The 20,951-nt window shown below is 40.4% G+C and overlaps 10 protein-coding genes and 1 pseudogene across 10 annotated transcripts; all 11 read left to right on the forward strand.

Annotated features, from left to right (window-relative positions):
* The first annotated feature begins 438 nt into the window (after positions 1–438).
* LOC127969662 (heat shock protein 30-like) lies at positions 439–1,209 on the forward strand. The gene has a single exon (XM_052571721.1). It carries the CDS (start codon positions 472–474, stop codon positions 1,105–1,107), a length of 636 nt encoding a protein of 211 aa, XP_052427681.1. The 5' UTR covers positions 439–471; the 3' UTR covers positions 1,108–1,209.
* A 1,078-nt stretch (positions 1,210–2,287) lies between these two features.
* Positions 2,288–3,081, forward strand: LOC127969663 (heat shock protein 30-like). Its single transcript, XM_052571722.1, has one exon. It carries the CDS (start codon positions 2,352–2,354, stop codon positions 2,985–2,987), a length of 636 nt encoding a protein of 211 aa, XP_052427682.1. The 5' UTR covers positions 2,288–2,351; the 3' UTR covers positions 2,988–3,081.
* Positions 3,082–4,168: 1,087 nt separating this feature from the next.
* LOC127969670 (heat shock protein 30-like) lies at positions 4,169–4,958 on the forward strand. The gene has a single exon (XM_052571731.1). The coding sequence runs from the start codon at positions 4,222–4,224 to the stop codon at positions 4,855–4,857; it is 636 nt and encodes a 211-aa protein (XP_052427691.1). The 5' UTR covers positions 4,169–4,221; the 3' UTR covers positions 4,858–4,958.
* Positions 4,959–6,068: 1,110 nt separating this feature from the next.
* Positions 6,069–6,872, forward strand: LOC127969668 (heat shock protein 30-like). The gene has a single exon (XM_052571729.1). It carries the CDS (start codon positions 6,101–6,103, stop codon positions 6,734–6,736), a length of 636 nt encoding a protein of 211 aa, XP_052427689.1. The 5' UTR covers positions 6,069–6,100; the 3' UTR covers positions 6,737–6,872.
* Positions 6,873–7,947: 1,075 nt separating this feature from the next.
* Positions 7,948–8,751, forward strand: LOC127969669 (heat shock protein 30-like). Its single transcript, XM_052571730.1, has one exon. The coding sequence runs from the start codon at positions 7,980–7,982 to the stop codon at positions 8,613–8,615; it is 636 nt and encodes a 211-aa protein (XP_052427690.1). The 5' UTR covers positions 7,948–7,979; the 3' UTR covers positions 8,616–8,751.
* A 1,038-nt stretch (positions 8,752–9,789) lies between these two features.
* LOC127969676 (heat shock protein 30-like) lies at positions 9,790–10,618 on the forward strand. Its single transcript, XM_052571737.1, has one exon. It carries the CDS (start codon positions 9,844–9,846, stop codon positions 10,477–10,479), a length of 636 nt encoding a protein of 211 aa, XP_052427697.1. The 5' UTR covers positions 9,790–9,843; the 3' UTR covers positions 10,480–10,618.
* A 1,031-nt stretch (positions 10,619–11,649) lies between these two features.
* Positions 11,650–12,350, forward strand: LOC127969687 (heat shock protein 30-like). The gene has a single exon (XM_052571747.1). It carries the CDS (start codon positions 11,714–11,716, stop codon positions 12,347–12,349), a length of 636 nt encoding a protein of 211 aa, XP_052427707.1. The 5' UTR covers positions 11,650–11,713; the 3' UTR covers position 12,350.
* Positions 12,351–13,541: 1,191 nt separating this feature from the next.
* LOC127969678 (heat shock protein 30-like) lies at positions 13,542–14,353 on the forward strand (annotated as a pseudogene).
* Positions 14,354–15,379: 1,026 nt separating this feature from the next.
* On the forward strand, positions 15,380–16,218 carry LOC127969664 (heat shock protein 30-like). Its single transcript, XM_052571725.1, has one exon. It carries the CDS (start codon positions 15,444–15,446, stop codon positions 16,077–16,079), a length of 636 nt encoding a protein of 211 aa, XP_052427685.1. The 5' UTR covers positions 15,380–15,443; the 3' UTR covers positions 16,080–16,218.
* A 1,044-nt stretch (positions 16,219–17,262) lies between these two features.
* LOC127969690 (heat shock protein 30-like) lies at positions 17,263–17,946 on the forward strand. The gene has a single exon (XM_052571750.1). The coding sequence runs from the start codon at positions 17,311–17,313 to the stop codon at positions 17,944–17,946; it is 636 nt and encodes a 211-aa protein (XP_052427710.1). The 5' UTR covers positions 17,263–17,310.
* Positions 17,947–19,108: 1,162 nt separating this feature from the next.
* On the forward strand, positions 19,109–19,891 carry LOC127969661 (heat shock protein 30-like). The gene has a single exon (XM_052571720.1). It carries the CDS (start codon positions 19,173–19,175, stop codon positions 19,806–19,808), a length of 636 nt encoding a protein of 211 aa, XP_052427680.1. The 5' UTR covers positions 19,109–19,172; the 3' UTR covers positions 19,809–19,891.
* The last annotated feature ends 1,060 nt before the right edge of the window (positions 19,892–20,951 follow it).

Raw genomic sequence — 20,951 nt, forward strand, 5'->3', positions numbered from 1 at the left:
ACCTCATGATGTCATGTAGACAGAGAAGAGAAGTAGTCAGAGAACTGAGCCCTGAGGGACCCCAGTAGCTATAACTAGTCTTACGAACTAGTTTGACCAACTAGCAGTTAGCCAAGGGCTCAGTCTGTCTTTTCAGATTCAAATGAGACCAATTTACTTTTTTTGTAACTGATTTTAAAATAAAAAAGAATAAATTCCGCACACTATTTGCACTTGCAGATGTTTCAAAATTAAAATGTATGTTGGTCATCTTCCAAACTGCGATTGTGACTAGTGAGGCATCATCAGTTCTCTCTATGCTGCCCCCCAATGGATGAATCCGGAACTACCTGGAAAGTTCATGAACTTGCTGGTGCTGATGACACACAGTATAAAGCTGAGAGACTCCCAGAACTGGAGTCAAATCTAAAAGCCTTACGACGCCACCAGAGAGACAACTCGACTGAGGAGCAAAACTAAAAGCCATTGAAAATGTTGAGCCTGCATGGATTCCAGCCTTCCCTCAGCTCATTCATGGGAATGGCCTGGCCAGTGCGCAGTCTCTGGCCGGAGATCACATCTCTTTACAGACACGGAGAGGAACTGCAGGAGCTGAAGAGAAGCCTGGAGCAGCTGGAGAAACTTCAGGATAAGATCCTTGAGGAGATCCAACTGATGCCACCCTCACAGGAGATCTACCCAGTGGCCTGCACAATGGAGAAAGAGGGAAGCGGCTTTGCTTTGACGCTGGACACTAAAGACTTTTCCCCAGAAGAACTGTCAGTCAGACAGGTGGGCAGGAAGCTGCATGTCAGCGGAAAGAGTGAGAAGAAGCAGGAGGATGGGAAGGGCTCGTACTCTTTCAGAACCCAAGAGTTCAGGCGGGTGTTTGATCTTCCTCAAGGAGTGAATCCTGAGGCGGTGACCTGCTCCATGGCTGATGGAAAGCTCTATATACAGGCACCAGTAAATCAGCCGTCAGATGCCGCTGAGAGGATGCTGCCCATTGACTGTCAAACTGTGAAGACAACGCAGCCGGAGACAGCCGACACCAGCACCACCCAGACGACAGTCAACAATCCTGAAAGCACTGAGCACAGAGTACAACCCTCTGCTGGACAATCTTAAATAATGATGTTTTGTTTTATTTAAAAACATTGTGTTGTACTTAATTGTTTTCTAGTCTTTAAGTACTACAAATGAACAAAAAGATGGATTTTTTATATTGAATATATACATGGAATTAAATAAAATAAGAACAGCAAAAAATGACATTTTCCATTTTTTCTGTCCTCTCTAAATTGTAATTAAGTATTGTAGAATAAAATCTCCAGAATTCTTCAAAAAAAAAAAAAAAAAAAAAAAAAAAAAAAAGAGTAAATACTGACTTGAAACAAGTATAAGAGCTACAAAGACAATTTACAAATGTCACCATAAAATGTTCATGAACTTGCTAACATTTGGAAGATAGGAAAAAATATCAAACACCAGCAGCTCTGAGGCCAGTTGCATAAACATAGCCACTTTATTAAGACTGTCTTACATTTACATTTGCATGTCGTCTTTTAGCAGACGCTTTTATTCAAAGTGACTTACTGTACAGATGAGTACAACAGAAGCAATCAAAACCGACAAAAAACAATGATACATGTAAGTTTATGACAAGTCTTGCTTATTCTTACAAAGTACACATAGCAAAGATTTATTTATTTTAAAAAAAAAGGAAAAGAAAACAAGTCAAAAGAATATCCTGTCTTGGCAAGTTTGAAGTTGACGTTGATGATTCTTCATCCAGCAAGAAATGTCTGTTAGACATGCTGAGATGTGAGCAGCTGTCGTCAGGTCATTAGGATGGAAATCAGCATAGCAGTGATATGAAAAGCCATGTTTCTGAGTGACAGAACCTCATGATGTCATGTAGACAGAGAAGAGAAGTAGTCAGAGAACTGAGCCCTGAGGGACCCCAGTAGCTATAACTAGTCTTACGAACTAGTTTGACCAACTAGCAGTTAGCCAAGGGCTCAGTCTGTCTTTTCAGATTCAAATGAGACCAATTTACTTTTTTTGTAACTTATTTAAAAAAAAAAAGAATAAATTCCGCACACTATTTGCACTTGCAGATGTTTCAAAATTAAAATGTATGTTGGTCATCTTCCAAACTGCGATTGTGACTAGTGAGGCATCATCAGTTCTCTCTATGCTGCCCCCCAATGGATGAATCCGGAACTACCTGGAAAGTTCATGAACTTGCTGGTGCTGATGACACACAGTATAAAGCTGAGAGACTCCCAGAACTGGAGTCAAATCTAAAAGCCTTACGACGCCACCAGAGAGACAACTCGACTGAGGAGCAAAACTAAAAGCCATTGAAAATGTTGAGCCTGCATGGATTCCAGCCTTCCCTCAGCTCATTCATGGGAATGGACTGGCCAGTGCGCAGTCTCTGGCCGGAGATCACATCTCTTTACAGACACGGAGAGGAACTGCAGGAGCTGAAGAGAAGCCTGGAGCAGCTGGAGAAACTTCAGGATAAGATCCTTGAGGAGATCCAACTGATGCCACCCTCACAGGAGATCTACCCAGTGGCCTGCACAATGGAGAAAGAGGGAAGCGGCTTTGCTTTGACGCTGGACACTAAAGACTTTTCCCCAGAAGAACTGTCAGTCAGACAGGTGGGCAGGAAGCTGCATGTCAGCGGAAAGAGTGAGAAGAAGCAGGAGGATGGGAAGGGCTCGTACTCTTTCAGAACCCAAGAGTTCAGGCGGGTGTTTGATCTTCCTCAAGGAGTGAATCCTGAGGCGGTGACCTGCTCCATGGCTGATGGAAAGCTCTATATACAGGCACCAGTAAATCAGCCGTCAGATGCCGCTGAGAGGATGCTGCCCATTGACTGTCAAACTGTGAAGACAACGCAGCCGGAGACAGCCGACACCAGCACCACCCAGACGACACTCAACAATCCTGAAAGCACTGAGCACAGAGTACAACCCTCTGCTGGACAATCTTAAATAATGATGTTTTGTTTTATTTAAAAACATTGTGTTGTACTTAATTGTTTTCTAGTCTTTAAGTAATACAAATGAACAAAAAGATGGATTTTTTATATTGCATATATACATGGAATTAAATAAAATAAGAACAGCAAAAAATGACATTTTCCATTTTTTCTGTCCTCTCTAAATTGTAATTAAGTATTGTAGAATAAAATCTCCAGAATTCTTCAAAAAAAAAAAAAAAAAAAAAGAGTAAAAAACTGACTTGAAACAAGTATAAGAGCTACAAAGACAATTTACAAATGTCACCATAAAATGTTCATGAACTTGCTAACATTTGGAAGATAGGAAAAAATATCAAACACCAGCAGCTCTGAGGCCAGTTGCATAAACATAGCCACTTTATTAAGACTGTCTTACATTTACATTTGCATGTCGTCTTTTAGCAGACGCTTTTATTCAAAGTGACTTACTGTACAGATGAGTACAACAGAAGCAATCAAAACCGACAAAAAGCAATGATACATGTAAGTTTATGACAAGTCTTGCTTATTCTTACAAAGTACACATAGCAAAGATTTATTTATTTTTAAAAAAAGGAAAAGAAAACAAGTCAAAAGAATATCCTGTCTTGGCAAGTTTGAAGTTGACGTTGATGTTTCTTCATCCAGCAAGAAATGTCTGTTAGACATGCTGAGATGTGAGCAGCTGTCGTCAGGTCATTAGGATGGAAATCAGCATAGCAGTGATATGAAAAGCCATGTTTCTGAGTGACAGAACCTCATGATGTCATGTAGACAGAGAAGAGAAGTAGTCAGAGAACTGAGCCCTGAGGGACCCCAGTAGCTATAACTAGTCTTACGAACTAGTTTGACCAACTAGCAGTTAGCCAAGGGCTCAGTCTGTCTTTTCAGATTCAAATGAGACCAATTAACTTTTTTTGTAACTGATTTTAAAATAAAAAAGAATAAATTCCGCACACTATTTGCACTTGCAGATGTTTCAAAATTAAAATGTATGTTGGTCATCTTCCAAACTGCGATTGTGACTAGTGAGGCATCATCAGTTCTCTCTATGCTGCCCCCCAATGGATGAATCCGGAACTACCTGGAAAGTTCATGAACTTGCTGGTGCTGATGACACACAGTATAAAGCTGAGAGACTCCCAGAACTGGAGTCAAATCTAAAAGCCTTACGACGCCACCAGAGAGACAACTCGACTGAGGAGCAAAACTAAAAGCCATTGAAAATGTTGAGCCTGCATGGATTCCAGCCTTCCCTCAGCTCATTCATGGGAATGGCCTGGCCAGTGCGCAGTCTCTGGCCGGAGATCACATCTCTTTACAGACACGGAGACGAACTGCAGGAGCTGAAGAGAAGCCTGGAGCAGCTGGAGAAACTTCAGGATAAGATCCTTGAGGAGATCCAACTGATGCCACCCGCACAGGAGATCTACCCAGTGGCCTGCACAATGGAGAAAGAGGGAAGCGGCTTTGCTTTGACGCTGGACACTAAAGACTTTTCCCCAGAAGAACTGTCAGTCAGACAGGTGGGCAGGAAGCTGCATGTCAGCGGAAAGAGTGAGAAGAAGCAGGAGGATGGGAAGGGCTCGTACTCTTTCAGAACCCAAGAGTTCAGGCGGGTGTTTGATCTTCCTCAAGGAGTGAATCCTGAGGCGGTGACCTGCTCCATGGCTGATGGAAAGCTCTATATACAGGCACCAGTAAATCAGCCGTCAGATGCCGCTGAGAGGATGCTGCCCATTGACTGTCAAACTGTGAAGACAACGCAGCCGGAGACAGCCGACACCAGCACCACCCAGACGACAGTCAACAATCCTGAAAGCACTGAGCACAGAGTACAACCCTCTGCTGGACAATCTTAAATAATGATGTTTTGTTTTATTTAAAAACATTGTGTTGTACTTAATTGTTTTCTAGTCTTTAAGTACTACAAATGAACAAAAAGATGGATTTTTTATATTGAATATATACATGGAATTAAATAAAATAAGAACAGCAAAAAATGACATTTTCCATTTTTTCTGTCCTCTCTAAATTGTAATTAAGTATTGTAGAATAAAATCTCCAGAATTCTTCAAAAAAAAAAAAAAAAAAAAAAAAAAAAAAGAGTAAATACTGACTTGAAACAAGTATAAGAGCTACAAAGACAATTTACAAATGTCACCATAAAATGTTCATGAACTTGCTAACATTTGGAAGATAGGAAAAAATATCAAACACCAGCAGCTCTGAGGCCAGTTGCATAAACATAGCCACTTTATTAAGACTGTCTTACATTTACATTTGCATGTCGTCTTTTAGCAGACGCTTTTATTCAAAGTGACTTACTGTACAGATGAGTACAACAGAAGCAATCAAAACCGACAAAAAGCAATGATACATGTAAGTTTATGACAAGTCTTGCTTATTCTTACAAAGTACACATAGCAAAGATTTATTTATTTTTAAAAAAAAGGAAAAGAAAACAAGTCAAAAGAATATCCTGTCTTGGCAAGTTTGAAGTTGACGTTGATGTTTCTTCATCCAGCAAGAAATGTCTGTTAGACATGCTGAGATGTGAGCAGCTGTCGTCAGGTCATTAGGATGGAAATCAGCATAGCAGTGATATGAAAAGCCATGTTTCTGAGTGACAGAACCTCATGATGTCATGTAGACAGAGAAGAGAAGTAGTCAGAGAACTGAGCCCTGAGGGACCCCAGTAGCTATAACTAGTCTTACGAACTAGTTTGACCAACTAGCAGTTAGCCAAGGGCTCAGTCTGTCTTTTCAGATTCAAATGAGACCAATTTACTTTTTTTGTAACTGATTTTAAAATAAAAAAAAATAAATTCCGCACACTATTTGCACTTGCAGATGTTTCAAAATTAAAATGTATGTTGGTCATCTTCCAAACTGCGATTGTGACTAGTGAGGCATCATCAGTTCTCTCTATGCTGCCCACCAATGGATGAATCCGGAACTACCTGGAAAGTTCATGAACTTGCTGGTGCTGATGACACACAGTATAAAGCTGAGAGACTCCCAGAACTGGAGTCAAATGTAAAAGCCTTACGACGCCACCAGAGAGACAACTCGACTGAGGAGCAAAACTAAAAGCCATTGAAAATGTTGAGCCTGCATGGAATCCAGCCTTCCCTCAGCTCATTCATGGGAATGGACTGGCCAGTGCGCAGTCTCTGGCCGGAGATCACATCTCTTTACAGACACGTAGAGGAACTGCAGGAGCTGAAGAGAAGCCTGGAGCAGCTGGAGAAACTTCAGGATAAGATCCTTGAGGAGATCCAACTGATGCCACCCTCACAGGAGATCTACCCAGTGGCCTGCACAATGGAGAAAGAGGGAAGCGGCTTTGCTTTGACGCTGGACACTAAAGACTTTTCCCCAGAAGAACTGTCAGTCAGACAGGTGGGCAGGAAGCTGCATGTCAGCGGAAAGAGTGAGAAGAAGCAGGAGGATGGGAAGGGCTCGTACTCTTTCAGAACCCAAGAGTTCAGGCGGGTGTTTGATCTTCCTCAAGGAGTGAATCCTGAGGCGGTGACCTGCTCCATGGCTGATGGAAAGCTCTATATACAGGCACCAGTAAATCAGCCGTCAGATGCCGCTGAGAGGATGCTGCCCATTGACTGTCAAACTGTGAAGACAACGCAGCCGGAGACAGCCGACACCAGCACCACCCAGACGACAGTCAACAATCCTGAAAGCACTGAGCACAGAGTACAACCCTCTGCTGGACAATCTTAAATAATGATGTTTTGTTTTATTTAAAAACATTGTGTTGTACTTAATTGTTTTCTAGTCTTTAAGTAATACAAATGAACAAAAAGATGGATTTTTTATATTGAATATATACATGGAATTAAATAAAATAAGAACAGCAAAAAATGACATTTTCCATTTTTTCTGTCCTCTCTAAATTGTAATTAAGTATTGTAGAATAAAATCTCCAGAATTCTTCAAAAAAAAAAAAAAAAAAAAAAAAAAAAAAGAGTAAATACTGACTTGAAACAAGTATAAGAGCTACAAAGACAATTTACAAATGTCACCATAAAATGTTCATGAACTTGCTAACATTTGGAAGATAGGAAAAAATATCAAACACCAGCAGCTCTGAGGCCAGTTGCATAAACATAGCCACTTTATTAAGACTGTCTTACATTTACATTTGCATGTCGTCTTTTAGCAGACGCTTTTATTCAAAGTGACTTACTGTACAGATGAGTACAACAGAAGCAATCAAAACCGACAAAAAGCAATGATACATGTAAGTTTATGACAAGTCTTGCTTATTCTTACAAAGTACACATAGCAAAGATTTATTTATTTTTAAAAAAAAGGAAAAGAAAACAAGTCAAAAGAATATCCTGTCTTGGCAAGTTTGAAGTTGACGTTGATGTTTCTTCATCCAGCAAGAAATGTCTGTTAGACATGCTGAGATGTGAGCAGCTGTCGTCAGGTCATTAGGATGGAAATCAGCATAGCAGTGATATGAAAAGCCATGTTTCTGAGTGACAGAACCTCATGATGTCATGTAGACAGAGAAGAGAAGTAGTCAGAGAACTGAGCCCTGAGGGACCCCAGTAGCTATAACTAGTCTTACGAACTAGTTTGACCAACTAGCAGTTAGCCAAGGGCTCAGTCTGTCTTTTCAGATTCAAATGAGACCAATTTACTTTTTTTGTAACTGATTTTAAAATAAAAAAAAATAAATTCCGCACACTATTTGCACTTGCAGATGTTTCAAAATTAAAATGTATGTTGGTCATCTTCCAAACTGCGATTGTGACTAGTGAGGCATCATCAGTTCTCTCTATGCTGCCCACCAATGGATGAATCCGGAACTACCTGGAAAGTTCATGAACTTGCTGGTGCTGATGACACACAGTATAAAGCTGAGAGACTCCCAGAACTGGAGTCAAATGTAAAAGCCTTACGACGCCACCAGAGAGACAACTCGACTGAGGAGCAAAACTAAAAGCCATTGAAAATGTTGAGCCTGCATGGAATCCAGCCTTCCCTCAGCTCATTCATGGGAATGGACTGGCCAGTGCGCAGTCTCTGGCCGGAGATCACATCTCTTTACAGACACGTAGAGGAACTGCAGGAGCTGAAGAGAAGCCTGGAGCAGCTGGAGAAACTTCAGGATAAGATCCTTGAGGAGATCCAACTGATGCCACCCTCACAGGAGATCTACCCAGTGGCCTGCACAATGGAGAAAGAGGGAAGCGGCTTTGCTTTGACGCTGGACACTAAAGACTTTTCCCCAGAAGAACTGTCAGTCAGACAGGTGGGCAGGAAGCTGCATGTCAGCGGAAAGAGTGAGAAGAAGCAGGAGGATGGGAAGGGCTCGTACTCTTTCAGAACCCAAGAGTTCAGGCGGGTGTTTGATCTTCCTCAAGGAGTGAATCCTGAGGCGGTGACCTGCTCCATGGCTGATGGAAAGCTCTATATACAGGCACCAGTAAATCAGCCGTCAGATGCCGCTGAGAGGATGCTGCCCATTGACTGTCAAACTGTGAAGACAACGCAGCCGGAGACAGCCGACACCAGCACCACCCAGACGACAGTCAACAATCCTGAAAGCACTGAGCACAGAGTACAACCCTCTGCTGGACAATCTTAAATAATGATGTTTTGTTTTATTTAAAAACATTGTGTTGTACTTAATTGTTTTCTAGTCTTTAAGTAATACAAATGAACAAAAAGATGGATTTTTTATATTGAATATATACATGGAATTAAATAAAATAAGAACAGCAAAAAATGACATTTTCCATTTTTTCTGTCCTCTCTAAATTGTAATTAAGTATTGTAGAATAAAATCTCCAGAATTCTTCAAAAAAAAAAAAAAAAGAGTAAATACTGACTTGAAACAAGTATAAGAGCTACAAAGACAATTTACAAATGTCAACATAAAATGTTCATGAACTTGCTAACATTTGGAAGATAGGAAAAAATATCAAACACCAGCAGCTCTGAGGCCAGTTGCATAAACATAGCCACTTTATTAAGACTGTCTTACATTTACATTTGCATGTCGTCTTTTAGCAGACGCTTTTATTCAAAGTGACTTACTGTACAGATGAGTACAACAGAAGCAATCAAAACCGACAAAAAGCAATGATACATGTAAGTTTATGACAAGTCTTGCTTATTCTTACAAAGTATACATAGCAAAGATTTATTTATTTTTTAAAAAAGGAAAAGAAAACAAGTCAAAAGAATATCCTGTCTTGGCAAGTTTGAAGTTGACGTTGATGCTTCTTCATCCAGCAAGAAATGTCTGTTAGACATGCTGAGATGTGAGCAGCTGTCTTCAGGTCATTAGGATGGAAATCAGCATAGCAGTGATATGAAAAGCCATGTTTCTGAGTGACAGAACCTCATGATGTCATGTAGACAGAGAAGAGAAGTAGTCAGAGAACTGAGCCCTGAGGGACCCCAGTAGCTATAACTAGTCTTACGAACTAGTTTGACCAACTAGCAGTTAGCCAAGGGCTCAGTCTGTCTTTTCAGATTCAAATGAGACCAATTTACTTTTTTTGTAACTGATTTTAAAAGAAAGATGAATAAATTCCGCACACTATCTGCACTTGCAGATGTTTCAAAATTAAAATGTATGTTGGTCATCTTCCAAACTGCGATTGTGACTAGTGAGGCATCATCAGTTCTCTCTATGCTGCCCCCCAATGGACGAATCCGGAACTACCTGGAAAGTTCATGAACTTGCTGGTGCTGATGACACACAGTATAAAGCTGAGAGACTCCCAGAACTGGAGTCAAATGTAAAAGCCTTACGACGCCACCAGAGAGACAACTCGACTGAGGAGCAAAACTAAAAGCCATTGAAAATGATGAGCCTGCATGGATTCCAGCCTTCCCTCAGCTCATTCATGGGAATGGACTGGCCAGTGCGCAGTCTCTGGCCGGAGATCACATCTCCTTACAGACATGGAAAAGAACTGCAGGAGCTGAAGAGAAGCCTAGAGCAGCTGGGGAAATTTCAGGATAAGATCCTTGAGGAGATCCAGCTGATGCCACCCTCACAGGAGATCTACCCAGTGGCCTGCACAATGGAGAAAGAAGGAAGCGGCTTTGCTTTGACGCTGGACACTAAAGACTTTTCCCCAGAAGAACTGTCAGTCAGACAGGTGGGCAGGAAGCTGCATGTCAGCGGAAAGAGTGAGAAGAAGCAGGAGGATGGGAAGGGCTCGTACTCTTTCAGAACCAAAGAGTTCAGGCGGGTGTTTGATCTTCCTCAAGGAGTGAATCCTGAGGCGGTGACCTGCTCCATGGCTGATGGAAAGCTCTATATACAGGCACCAGTAAATCAGCCGTCAGATGCCGCTGAGAGGATGCTGCCCATTGACTGTCAAACTGTGAAGACAACGCAGCCGGAGACAGCCGACACCAGCACCACCCAGACGACACTCAACAATCCTGAAAGCACTGAGCACAGAGTACAACCCTCTGCTGGACAATCTTAAATAATGATGTTTTGTTTTATTTAAAAACATTGTGTTGTACTTAATTGTTTTCTAGTCTTTAAGTAATACAAATGAACAAAAAGATGGATTTTTTATATTGAATATATACATGGAATTAAATAAAATAAGAACAGCAAAAAATGACATTTTCCATTTTTTCTGTCCTCTCTAAATTGTAATTAAGTATTGTAGAATAAAATCTCCAGAATTCTTCAAAAAAAAAAAAAAAAAAAAGAGTAAAAACTGACTTGAAACAAGTATAAGAGCTACAAAGACAATTTACAAATGTCACCATAAAATGTTCATGAACTTGCTAACATTTGGAAGATAGGAAAAAATATCAAACACCAGCAGCTCTGAGGCCAGTTGCATAAACATAGCCACTTTATTAAGACTGTCTTACATTTACATTTGCATGTCGTCTTTTAGCAGACGCTTTTATTCAAAGTGACTTACTGTACAGATGAGTACAACAGAAGCAATCAAAACCGACAAAAAGCAATGATACATGTAAGTTTATGACAAGTCTTGCTTATTCTTACAAAGTACACATAGCAAAGATTTATTTATTTTTAAAAAAAGGAAAAGAAAACAAGTCAAAAGAATATCCTGTCTAGGCAAGTTTGAAGTTGACGTTGATGTTTCTTCATCCAGCAAGAAATGTCTGTTAGACATGCTGAGATGTGAGCAGCTGTCGTCAGGTCATTAGGATGGAAATCAGCATAGCAGTGATATGAAAAGCCATGTTTCTGGGTGACAGAACCTCATGATGTCATGTAGACAGAGAAGAGAAGTAGTCAGAGAACTGAGCCCTGAGGGACCCCAGTAGCTATAACTAGTCTTACGAACTAGTTTGACCAACTAGCAGTTAGCCAAGGGCTCAGTCTGTCTTTTCAGATTCAAATGAGACCAATTTACTTTTTTTGTAACTGATTTAAAAAAAAAAAAAAGAATAAATTCCGCACACTATTTGCACTTGCAGATGTTTCAAAATTAAAATGTATGTTGGTCATCTTCCAAACTGCGATTGTGACTAGTGAGGCATCATCAGTTCTCTCTATGCTGCCCCCCAATGGATGAATCCGGAACTACCTGGAAAGTTCATGAACTTGCTGGTGCTGATGACACACAGTATAAAGCTGAGAGACTCCCAGAACTGGAGTCAAATCTAAAAGCCTTACGACGCCACCAGAGAGACAACTCGACTGAGGAGCAAAACTAAAAGCCATTGAAAATGTTGAGCCTGCATGGATTCCAGCCTTCCCTCAGCTCATTCATGGGAATGGACTGGCCAGTGCGCAGTCTCTGGCCGGAGATCACATCTCTTTACAGACACGGAGAGGAACTGCAGGAGCTGAAGAGAAGCCTGGAGCAGCTGGAGAAACTTCAGGATAAGATCCTTGAGGAGATCCAACTGATGCCACCCTCACAGGAGATCTACCCAGTGGCCTGCACAATGGAGAAAGAGGGAAGCGGCTTTGCTTTGACGCTGGACACTAAAGACTTTTCCCCAGAAGAACTGTCAGTCAGACAGGTGGGCAGAAAGCTGCATGTCAGCGGAAAGAGTGAGAAGAAGCAGGAGGATGGGAAGGGCTCGTACTCTTTCAGAACCCAAGAGTTCAGGCGGGTGTTTGATCTTCCTCAAGGAGTGAATCCTGAGGCGGTGACCTGCTCCATGGCTGATGGAAATCTCTATATACAGGCACCAGTAAATCAGCCGTCAGATGCCGCTGAGAGGATGCTGCCCATTGACTGTCAAACTGTGAAGACAACGCAGCCGGAGACAGCCGACACCAGCACCACCCAGACGACACTCAACAATCCTGAAAGCACTGAGCACAGAGTACAACCCTCTGCTGGACAATCTTAAATAATGATGTTTTGTTTTATTTAAAAATATTGTGTTGTACTTAATTGTTTTCTAGTCTTTAAGTAATACAAATGAACAAAAAGATGGATTTTTTATATTGAATATATACATGGAATTAAATAAAATAAGAACAGCAAAAAATGACATTTTCCATTTTTTTTATCCTCTATTAATTGTAATTAAGTATTGTAGAATAAAATCTCCAGAATTCTTCAAAAAAAAAAAAAAAAAAGAGTAAATACTGACTTGAAACAAGTATAAGAGCTACAAAGACAATTTACAAATGTCACCATAAAATGTTCATGAACTTGCTAACATTTGGAAGATAGGAAAAAATATCAAACACCAGCAGCTCTGAGGCCAGTTGCATAAACATAGCCACTTTATTAAGACTGTCTTACATTTACATTTGCATGTTGTCTTTTAGCAGACGCTTTTATTCAAAGTGACTTACTGTACAGATGAGTACAACAGAAGCAATCAAAACCGACAAAAAGCAATGATACATGTAAGTTTATGACAAGTGTTGCTTATTCTTACAAAGTATACATAGCAAAGATTTATTTATTTTTTAAAAAAAGAAAAGAAAACAAGTCAAAAGAATATCCTGTCTTGGCAAGTTTGAAGTTGACGTTGATGTTTCTTCATCCAGCAAGAAATGTCTGTTAGACATGCTGAGATGTGAGCAGCTGTCTTCAGGTCATTAGGATGGAAATCAGCATAGCAGTGATATGAAAAGCCATGTTTCTGAGTGACAGAACCTCATGATGTCATGTAGACAGAGAAGAGAAGTAGTCAGAGAACTGAGCCCTGAGGGACCCCAGTAGCTATAACTAGTCTTACGAACTAGTTTGACCAACTAGCAGTTAGCCAAGGGCTCAGTCTGTCTTTTCAGATTCAAATGAGACCAATTCACTTTTTTTGTAACTGATTTTAAAAGAAAAAAGAATAAATTCCGCACACTATCTGCACTTGCAGATGTTTCAAAATTAAAATGTATGTTGGTCATCTTCCAAACTGCGATTGTGACTGGTGAGGCATCATCAGTTCTCTCTATGCTGCCCCCCAATGGACGAATCCGGAACTACCTGGAAAGTTCATGAACTTGCTGGTGCTGATGACACACAGTATAAAGCTGAGAGACTCCCAGAACTGGAGTCAAATCTAAAAGCCTTACGACGCCACTAGAGAGACAACTCGACTGAGGAGCAAAACTAAAAGCCATTGAAAATGATGAGCCTGCATGGATTCCAGCCTTCCCTCAGCTCATTCATGGGAATGGACTGGCCAGTGCGCAGTCTCTGGCCAGAGATCACATCTCTTACAGACACGGAGAGGAACTGCAGGAGCTGAAGAGAAGCCTGGAGCAGCTGGAGAAACTTCAGGATAAGATCCTTGAGGAGATCCAACTGATGCCACCCTCACAGGAGATCTACCCAGTGGCCTGCACAATGGAGAAAGAAGGAAGCGGCTTTGCTTTGACGCTGGACACTAAAGACTTTTCCCCAGAAGAACTGTCAGTCAGACAGGTGGGCAGGAAGCTGCATGTCAGCGGAAAGAGTGAGAAGAAGCAGGAGGATGGGAAGGGCTCGTACTCTTTCAGAACCAAAGAGTTCAGGCGGGTGTTTGATCTTCCTCAAGGAGTGAATCCTGAGGCGGTGACCTGCTCCATGGCTGATGGAAAGCTCTATATACAGGCACCAGTAAATCAGCCGTCAGATGCCGCTGAGAGGATGCTGCCCATTGACTGTCAAACTGTGAAGACAACGCAGCCGGAGACAGCCGACACCAGCACCACCCAGACGACACTCAACAATCCTGAAAGCACTGAGCACAGAGTACAACCCTCTGCTGGACAATCTTAAATAATGATGTTTTGTTTTATTTAAAAACATTGTGTTGTACTTAATTGTTTTCTAGTCTTTAAGTAATACAAATGAACAAAAAGATGGATTTTTTATATTGAATATATACATGGAATTAAATAAAATAAGAACAGCAAAAAATGACATTTTCCATTTTTTCTGTCCTCTCTAAATTGTAATTAAGTATTGTAGAATAAAATCTCCAGAATTCTTCAAAAAAAAAAAAAAAAAAGAGTAAAAACTGACTTGAAACAAGTATAAGAGCTACAAAGACAATTTACAAATGTCACCATAAAATGTTCATGAACTTGCTAACATTTGGAAGATAGGAAAAAATATCAAACACCAGCAGCTCTGAGGCCAGTTGCATAAACATAGCCACTTTATTAAGACTGTCTTACATTTACATTTGCATGTCGTCTTTTAGCAGACGCTTTTATTCAAAGTGACTTACTGTACAGATGAGTACAACAGAAGCAATCAAAACCGACAAAAAGCAATGATACATGTAAGTTTATGACAAGTCTTGCTTATTCTTACAAAGTACACATAGCAAAGATTTATTTATTTTTAAAAAAAGGAAAAGAAAACAAGTCAAAAGAATATCCTGTCTTGGCAAGTTTGAAGTTGACGTTGATGTTTCTTCATCCAGCAAGAAATGTCTGTTAGACATGCTGAGATGTGAGCAGCTGTCGTCAGGTCATTAGGATGGAAATCAGCATAGCAGTGATATGAAAAGCCATGTTTCTGAGTGACAGAACCTCATGATGTCATGTAGACAGAGAAGAGAAGTAGTCAGAGAACTGAGCCCTGAGGGACCCCAGTAGCTATAACTAGTCTTACGAACTAGTTTGACCAACTAGCAGTTAGCCAAGGGCTCAGTCTGTCTTTTCAGATTCAAATGAGACCAATTTACTTTTTTTGTAACTGATTTAAAAAAAAAAAGAATAAATTCCGCACACTATTTGCACTTGCAGATGTTTCAAAATTAAAATGTATGTTGGTCATCTTCCAAACTGCGATTGTGACTAGTGAGGCATCATCAGTTCTCTCTATGCTGCCCCCCAATGGATGAATCCGGAACTACCTGGAAAGTTCATGAACTTGCTGGTGCTGATGACACACAGTATAAAGCTGAGAGACTCCCAGAACTGGAGTCAAATCTAAAAGCCTTACGACGCCACCAGAGAGACAACTCGACTGAGGAGCAAAACTAAAAGCCATTGAAAATGTTGAGCCTGCATGGATTCCAGCCTTCCCTCAGCTCATTCATGGGAATGGACTGGCCAGTGCGCAGTCTCTGGCCGGAGATCACATCTCTTTACAGACACGGAGAGGAACTGCAGGAGCTGAAGAGAAGCCTGGAGCAGCTGGAGAAACTTCAGGATAAGATCCTTGAGGAGATCCAACTGATGCCACCCTCACAGGAGATCTACCCAGTGGCCTGCACAATGGAGAAAGAGGGAAGCGGCTTTGCTTTGACGCTGGACACTAAAGACTTTTCCCCAGAAGAACTGTCAGTCAGACAGGTGGGCAGGAAGCTGCATGTCAGCGGAAAGAGTGAGAAGAAGCAGGAGGATGGGAAGGGCTCGTACTCTTTCAGAACCCAAGAGTTCAGGCGGGTGTTTGATCTTCCTCAAGGAGTGAATCCTGAGGCGGTGACCTGCTCCATGGCTGATGGAAAGCTCTATATACAGGCACCAGTAAATCAGCCGTCAGATGCTGCTGAGAGGATGCTGCCCATTGACTGTCAAACTGTGAAGACAACGCAGCCGGAGACAGCCGACACCAGCACCACCCAGACGACACTCAACAATCCTGAAAGCACTGAGCACAGAGTACAACCCTCTGCTGGACAATCTTAAATAATGATGTTTTGTTTTATTTAAAAACATTGTGTTGTACTTAATTGTTTTCTAGTCTTTAAGTAATACAAATGAACAAAAAGATGGATTTTTTATATTGAATATATACATGGAATTAAATAAAATAAGAACAGCAAAAAATGACATTTTCCATTTTTTCTGTCCTCTCTAAATTGTAATTAAGTATTGTAGAATAAAATCTCCAGAATTCTTCAAAAAAAAAAAAAAAAAGAGTAAATACTGACTTGAAACAAGTATAAGAGCTACAAAGACAATTTACAAATGTCACCATAAAATGTTCATGAACTTGCTAACATTTGGAAGATAGGAAAAAATATCAAACACCAGCAGCTCTGAGGCCAGTTGCATAAACATAGCCACTTTATTAAGACTGTCTTACATTTACATTTGCATGTCGTCTTTTAGCAGACGCTTTTATTCAAAGTGACTTACTGTACAGATGAGTACAACAGAAGCAATCAAAACCGACAAAAAGCAATGATACATGTAAGTTTATGACAAGTCTTGCTTATTCTTACAAAGTATACATAGCAAAGATTTATTTATTTTTTAAAAAAGGAAAAGAAAACAAGTCAAAAGAATATCCTGTCTTGGCAAGTTTGAAGTTGACGTTGATGCTTCTTCATCCAGCAAGAAATGTCTGTTAGACATGCTGAGATGTGAGCAGCTGTCTTCAGGTCATTAGGATGGAAATCAGCATAGCAGTGATATGAAAAGCCATGTTTCTGGGTGACAGAACCTCATGATGTCATGTAGACAGAGAAGAGAAGTAGTCAGAGAACTGAGCCCTGAGGGACCCCAGTAGCTATAACTAGTCTTACGAACTAGTTTGACCAACTAGCAGTTAGCCAAGGGCTCAGTCTGTCTTTTCAGATTCAAATGAGACCAATTTACTTTTTTTGTAACTGATTTAAAAAAAAAAAAAAGAATAAATTCCGCACACTATTTGCACTTGCAGATGTTTCAAAATTAAAATGTATGTTGGTCATCTTCCAAACTGCGATTGTGACTAGTGAGGCATCATCAGTTCTCTCTATGCTGCCCCCCAATGGATGAATCCGGAACTACCTGGAAAGTTCATGAACTTGCTGGTGCTGATGACACACAGTATAAAGCTGAGAGACTCCCAGAACTGGAGTCAAATCTAAAAGCCTTTCGACGCCACCAGAGAGACAACTCGACTGAGGAGCAAAACTAAAAGCCATTGAAAATGTTGAGCCTGCATGGATTCCAGCCTTCCCTCAGCTCATTCATGGGAATGGACTGGCCAGTGCGCAGTCTCTGGCCGGAGATCACATCTCTTTACAGACACGGAGAGGAACTGCAGGAGCTGAAGAGAAGCCTGGAGCAGCTGGAGAAACTTCAGGATAAGATCCTTGAGGAGATCCAGCTGATGCCACCCTCACAGGAGATCTACCCAGTGGCCTGCACAATGGAGAAAGAGGGAAGCGGCTTTGCTTTGACGCTGGACACTAAAGACTTTTCCCCAGAAGAACTGTCAGTCAGACAGGTGGGCAGAAAGCTGCATGTCAGCGGAAAGAGTGAGAAGAAGCAGGAGGATGGGAAGGGCTCGTACTCTTTCAGAACCCAAGAGTTCAGGCGGGTGTTTGATCTTCCTCAAGGAGTGAATCCTGAGGCGGTGACCTGCTCCATGGCTGATGGAAATCTCTATATACAGGCACCAGTAAATCAGCCGTCAGATGCCGCTGAGAGGATGCTGCCCATTGACTGTCAAACTGTGAAGACAACGCAGCCGGAGACAGCCGACACCAGCACCACCCAGACGACACTCAACAATCCTGAAAGCACTGAGCACAGAGTACAACCCTCTGCTGGACAATCTTAAATGATGTTTTGTTTTATTTAAAAACATTGTGTTGTACTTAATTGTTTTCTAGTCTTTAAGTAATACAAATGAACAAAAAGATGGATTTTTTATATTGAATATATACATGGAATTAAATAAAATAAGAACAGCAAAAAATGTCATTTTCCATTTTTTCTGTCCTCTCTAAATTGTAATTAAGTATTGTAGAATAAAATCTCCAGAATTCTTCAAAAAAAAAAAAAAAAAAGAGTAAAAACTGACTTGAAACAAGTATAAGAGCTACAAAGACAATTTACAAATGTCACCATAAAATGTTCATGAACTTGCTAACATTTGGAAGATAGGAAAAAATATCAAACACCAGCAGCTCTGAGGCCAGTTGCATAAACATAGCCACTTTATTAAGACTGTCTTACATTTACATTTGCATGTCGTCTTTTAGCAGACGCTTTTATTCAAAGTGACTTACTGTACAGATGAGTACAACAGAAGCAATCAAAACCGACAAAAAGCAATGATACATGTAAGTTTATGACAAGTCTTGCTTATTCTTACAAAGTACACATAGCAAAGATTTATTTATTTTTAAAAAAAGGAAAAGAAAACAAGTCAAAAGAATATCCTGTCTTGGCAAGTTTGAAGTTGACGTTGATGTTTCTTCATCCAGCAAGAAATGTCTGTTAGACATGCTGAGATGTGAGCAGCTGTCGTCAGGTCATTAGGATGGAAATCAGCATAGCAGTGATATGAAAAGCCATGTTTCTGAGTGACAGAACCTCATGATGTCATGTAGACAGAGAAGAGAAGTATTCAGAGAATTGAGCCCTGAGGGACCCCAGTAGCTATAACTAGTCTTACGAACTAGTTTGACCAACTAGCAGTTAGCCAAGGGCTCAGTCTGTCTTTTCAGATTCAAATGAGACCAATTTACTTTTTTTGTAACTGATTTAAAAAAAAAAAGAATAAATTCCGCACACTATTTGCACTTGCAGATGTTTCAAAATTAAAATGTATGTTGGTCATCTTCCAAACTGCGATTGTGACTAGTGAGGCATCATCAGTTCTCTCTATGCTGCCCCCCAATGGATGAATCCGGAACTACCTGGAAAGTTCATGAACTTGCTGGTGCTGATGACACACAGTATAAAGCTGAGAGACTCCCAGAACTGGAGTCAAATCTAAAAGCCTTACGACGCCACCAGAGAGACAACTCGACTGAGGAGCAAAACTAAAAGCCATTGAAAATGTTGAGCCTGCATGGATTCCAGCCTTCCCTCAGCTCATTCATGGGAATGGACTGGCCAGTGCGCAGTCTCTGGCCGGAGATCACATCTCTTTACAGACACGGAGAGGAACTGCAGGAGCTGAAGAGAAGCCTGGAGCAGCTGGAGAAACTTCAGGATAAGATCCTTGAGGAGATCCAACTGATGCCACCCTCACAGGAGATCTACCCAGTGGCCTGCACAATGGAGAAAGAGGGAAGCGGCTTTGCTTTGACGCTGGACACTAAAGACTTTTCCCCAGAAGAACTGTCAGTCAGACAGGTGGGCAGGAAGCTGCATGTCAGCGGAAAGAGTGAGAAGAAGCAGGAGGATGGGAAGGGCTCGTACTCTTTCAGAACCCAAGAGTTCAGGCGGGTGTTTGATCTTCCTCAAGGAGTGAATCCTGAGGCGGTGACCTGCTCCATGGCTGATGGAAAGCTCTATATACAGGCACCAGTAAATCAGCCGTCAGATGCCGCTGAGAGGATGCTGCCCATTGACTGTCAAACTGTGAAGACAACGCAGCCGGAGACAGCCGACACCAGCACCACCCAGACGACACTCAACAATCCTGAAAGCACTGAGCACAGAGTACAACCCTCTGCTGGACAATCTTAAATAATGATGTTTTGTTTTATTTAAAAACATTGTGTTGTACTTAATTGTTTTCTAGTCTTTAAGTAATACAAATGAACAAAAAGATGGATATATATATATATATATATATATATATATATATATATATATATATATATTTTTTTTTTTTTTTTTTTTCAATCGTAATAAATAAAAATAAGTTTTGCATAAAATGACATTTACCTCATCTTTTTTCTTTTATTCTAACAATTCTCAATTTCTAAATGAAAATTTCAAAAAAGTTACAACCAGGTATTAAGTAGAAAAAAATAAGATTATTAACTTTTCATAACTGGTCTGAGCAGTTATGTTACCAGCATGTGAATCAATCAGCACTGTGTGTGTGCAGCTGATAAGTATTTGATAGGCCTTGTCAAATCACCTTTTACATTAGGTTTGAGAGTCAAATGTTAAATGATCAGCAAAATATATGTGTTCAGCAACAATGTTTATAGTGATCACATGAAGTTGATAAAGTGAGAATTGCAACCAAAACTACCACATAAAAATTCATAAGGATATTGTAGGAAATCTATTTGAATCAAGCTGTTTCCTTTCACAACATCTTTTAAGACTTGAGTTTTAGACTACACTTTGGTTGCACGGATTAAAAAAATCATGAAGCCACTTAACAATGGAGTCAGTATGAAATGAAAGTGCACTCAAGCATTTGGATTTAGCTCACTGGGGTTTGCAGGGTACTGTTCTCAGTCTGCTTTGAAATAATATTTACTTGCAAAAAATGCTATACCAGTAAATGCTTCTGCATATAGCAACTCTGAAAAAAGATGCTGTTTTATTAGAAAATTTATGTTTTCTTGGCAAACAATGCATCATTATAATAATATATATATTTTTTTTTGTTGGGGGTCAGGAAAATAATATTTGTCCATCACTAGTATTTAAGAACACACTCTAAAATCATGAGCTTTTTGCTGAAGTTGACTTACAAGGGTTGAAATCAGAGCTGAATATAACCCTATGGTTTTTAATATAGAAAAGAAAGGCACTCATAGAACATTTAAATATGCAAACCAACTCATCATGCCTATTTTTTTTCTGTGCATCTAGTCATTCACCATTTGTACTATCAAATGTGGATTTTCAAGAAAATTTATTTTGCTC

The sequence above is a fragment of the Carassius gibelio genome, chromosome B13 (assembly GCF_023724105.1).
Source record: "Carassius gibelio isolate Cgi1373 ecotype wild population from Czech Republic chromosome B13, carGib1.2-hapl.c, whole genome shotgun sequence".
NCBI lineage: Eukaryota > Metazoa > Chordata > Actinopteri > Cypriniformes > Cyprinidae > Carassius > Carassius gibelio.

Excerpts from the sequence above, each read along its gene's own strand:
- LOC127969687 (XM_052571747.1), top strand. The coding sequence starts at position 11,714 with ATGTTGAGCCTGCATGGATTCCAGCCTTCCCTCAGCTCATTCATGGGA.
- LOC127969668 (XM_052571729.1), top strand. The coding sequence starts at position 6,101 with ATGTTGAGCCTGCATGGAATCCAGCCTTCCCTCAGCTCATTCATGGGA.
- LOC127969669 (XM_052571730.1), top strand. The coding sequence starts at position 7,980 with ATGTTGAGCCTGCATGGAATCCAGCCTTCCCTCAGCTCATTCATGGGA.
- LOC127969676 (XM_052571737.1), top strand. The coding sequence starts at position 9,844 with ATGATGAGCCTGCATGGATTCCAGCCTTCCCTCAGCTCATTCATGGGA.
- LOC127969690 (XM_052571750.1), top strand. The coding sequence starts at position 17,311 with ATGTTGAGCCTGCATGGATTCCAGCCTTCCCTCAGCTCATTCATGGGA.
- LOC127969670 (XM_052571731.1), top strand. The coding sequence starts at position 4,222 with ATGTTGAGCCTGCATGGATTCCAGCCTTCCCTCAGCTCATTCATGGGA.
- LOC127969662 (XM_052571721.1), top strand. The coding sequence starts at position 472 with ATGTTGAGCCTGCATGGATTCCAGCCTTCCCTCAGCTCATTCATGGGA.
- LOC127969664 (XM_052571725.1), top strand. The coding sequence starts at position 15,444 with ATGTTGAGCCTGCATGGATTCCAGCCTTCCCTCAGCTCATTCATGGGA.
- LOC127969663 (XM_052571722.1), top strand. The coding sequence starts at position 2,352 with ATGTTGAGCCTGCATGGATTCCAGCCTTCCCTCAGCTCATTCATGGGA.
- LOC127969661 (XM_052571720.1), top strand. The coding sequence starts at position 19,173 with ATGTTGAGCCTGCATGGATTCCAGCCTTCCCTCAGCTCATTCATGGGA.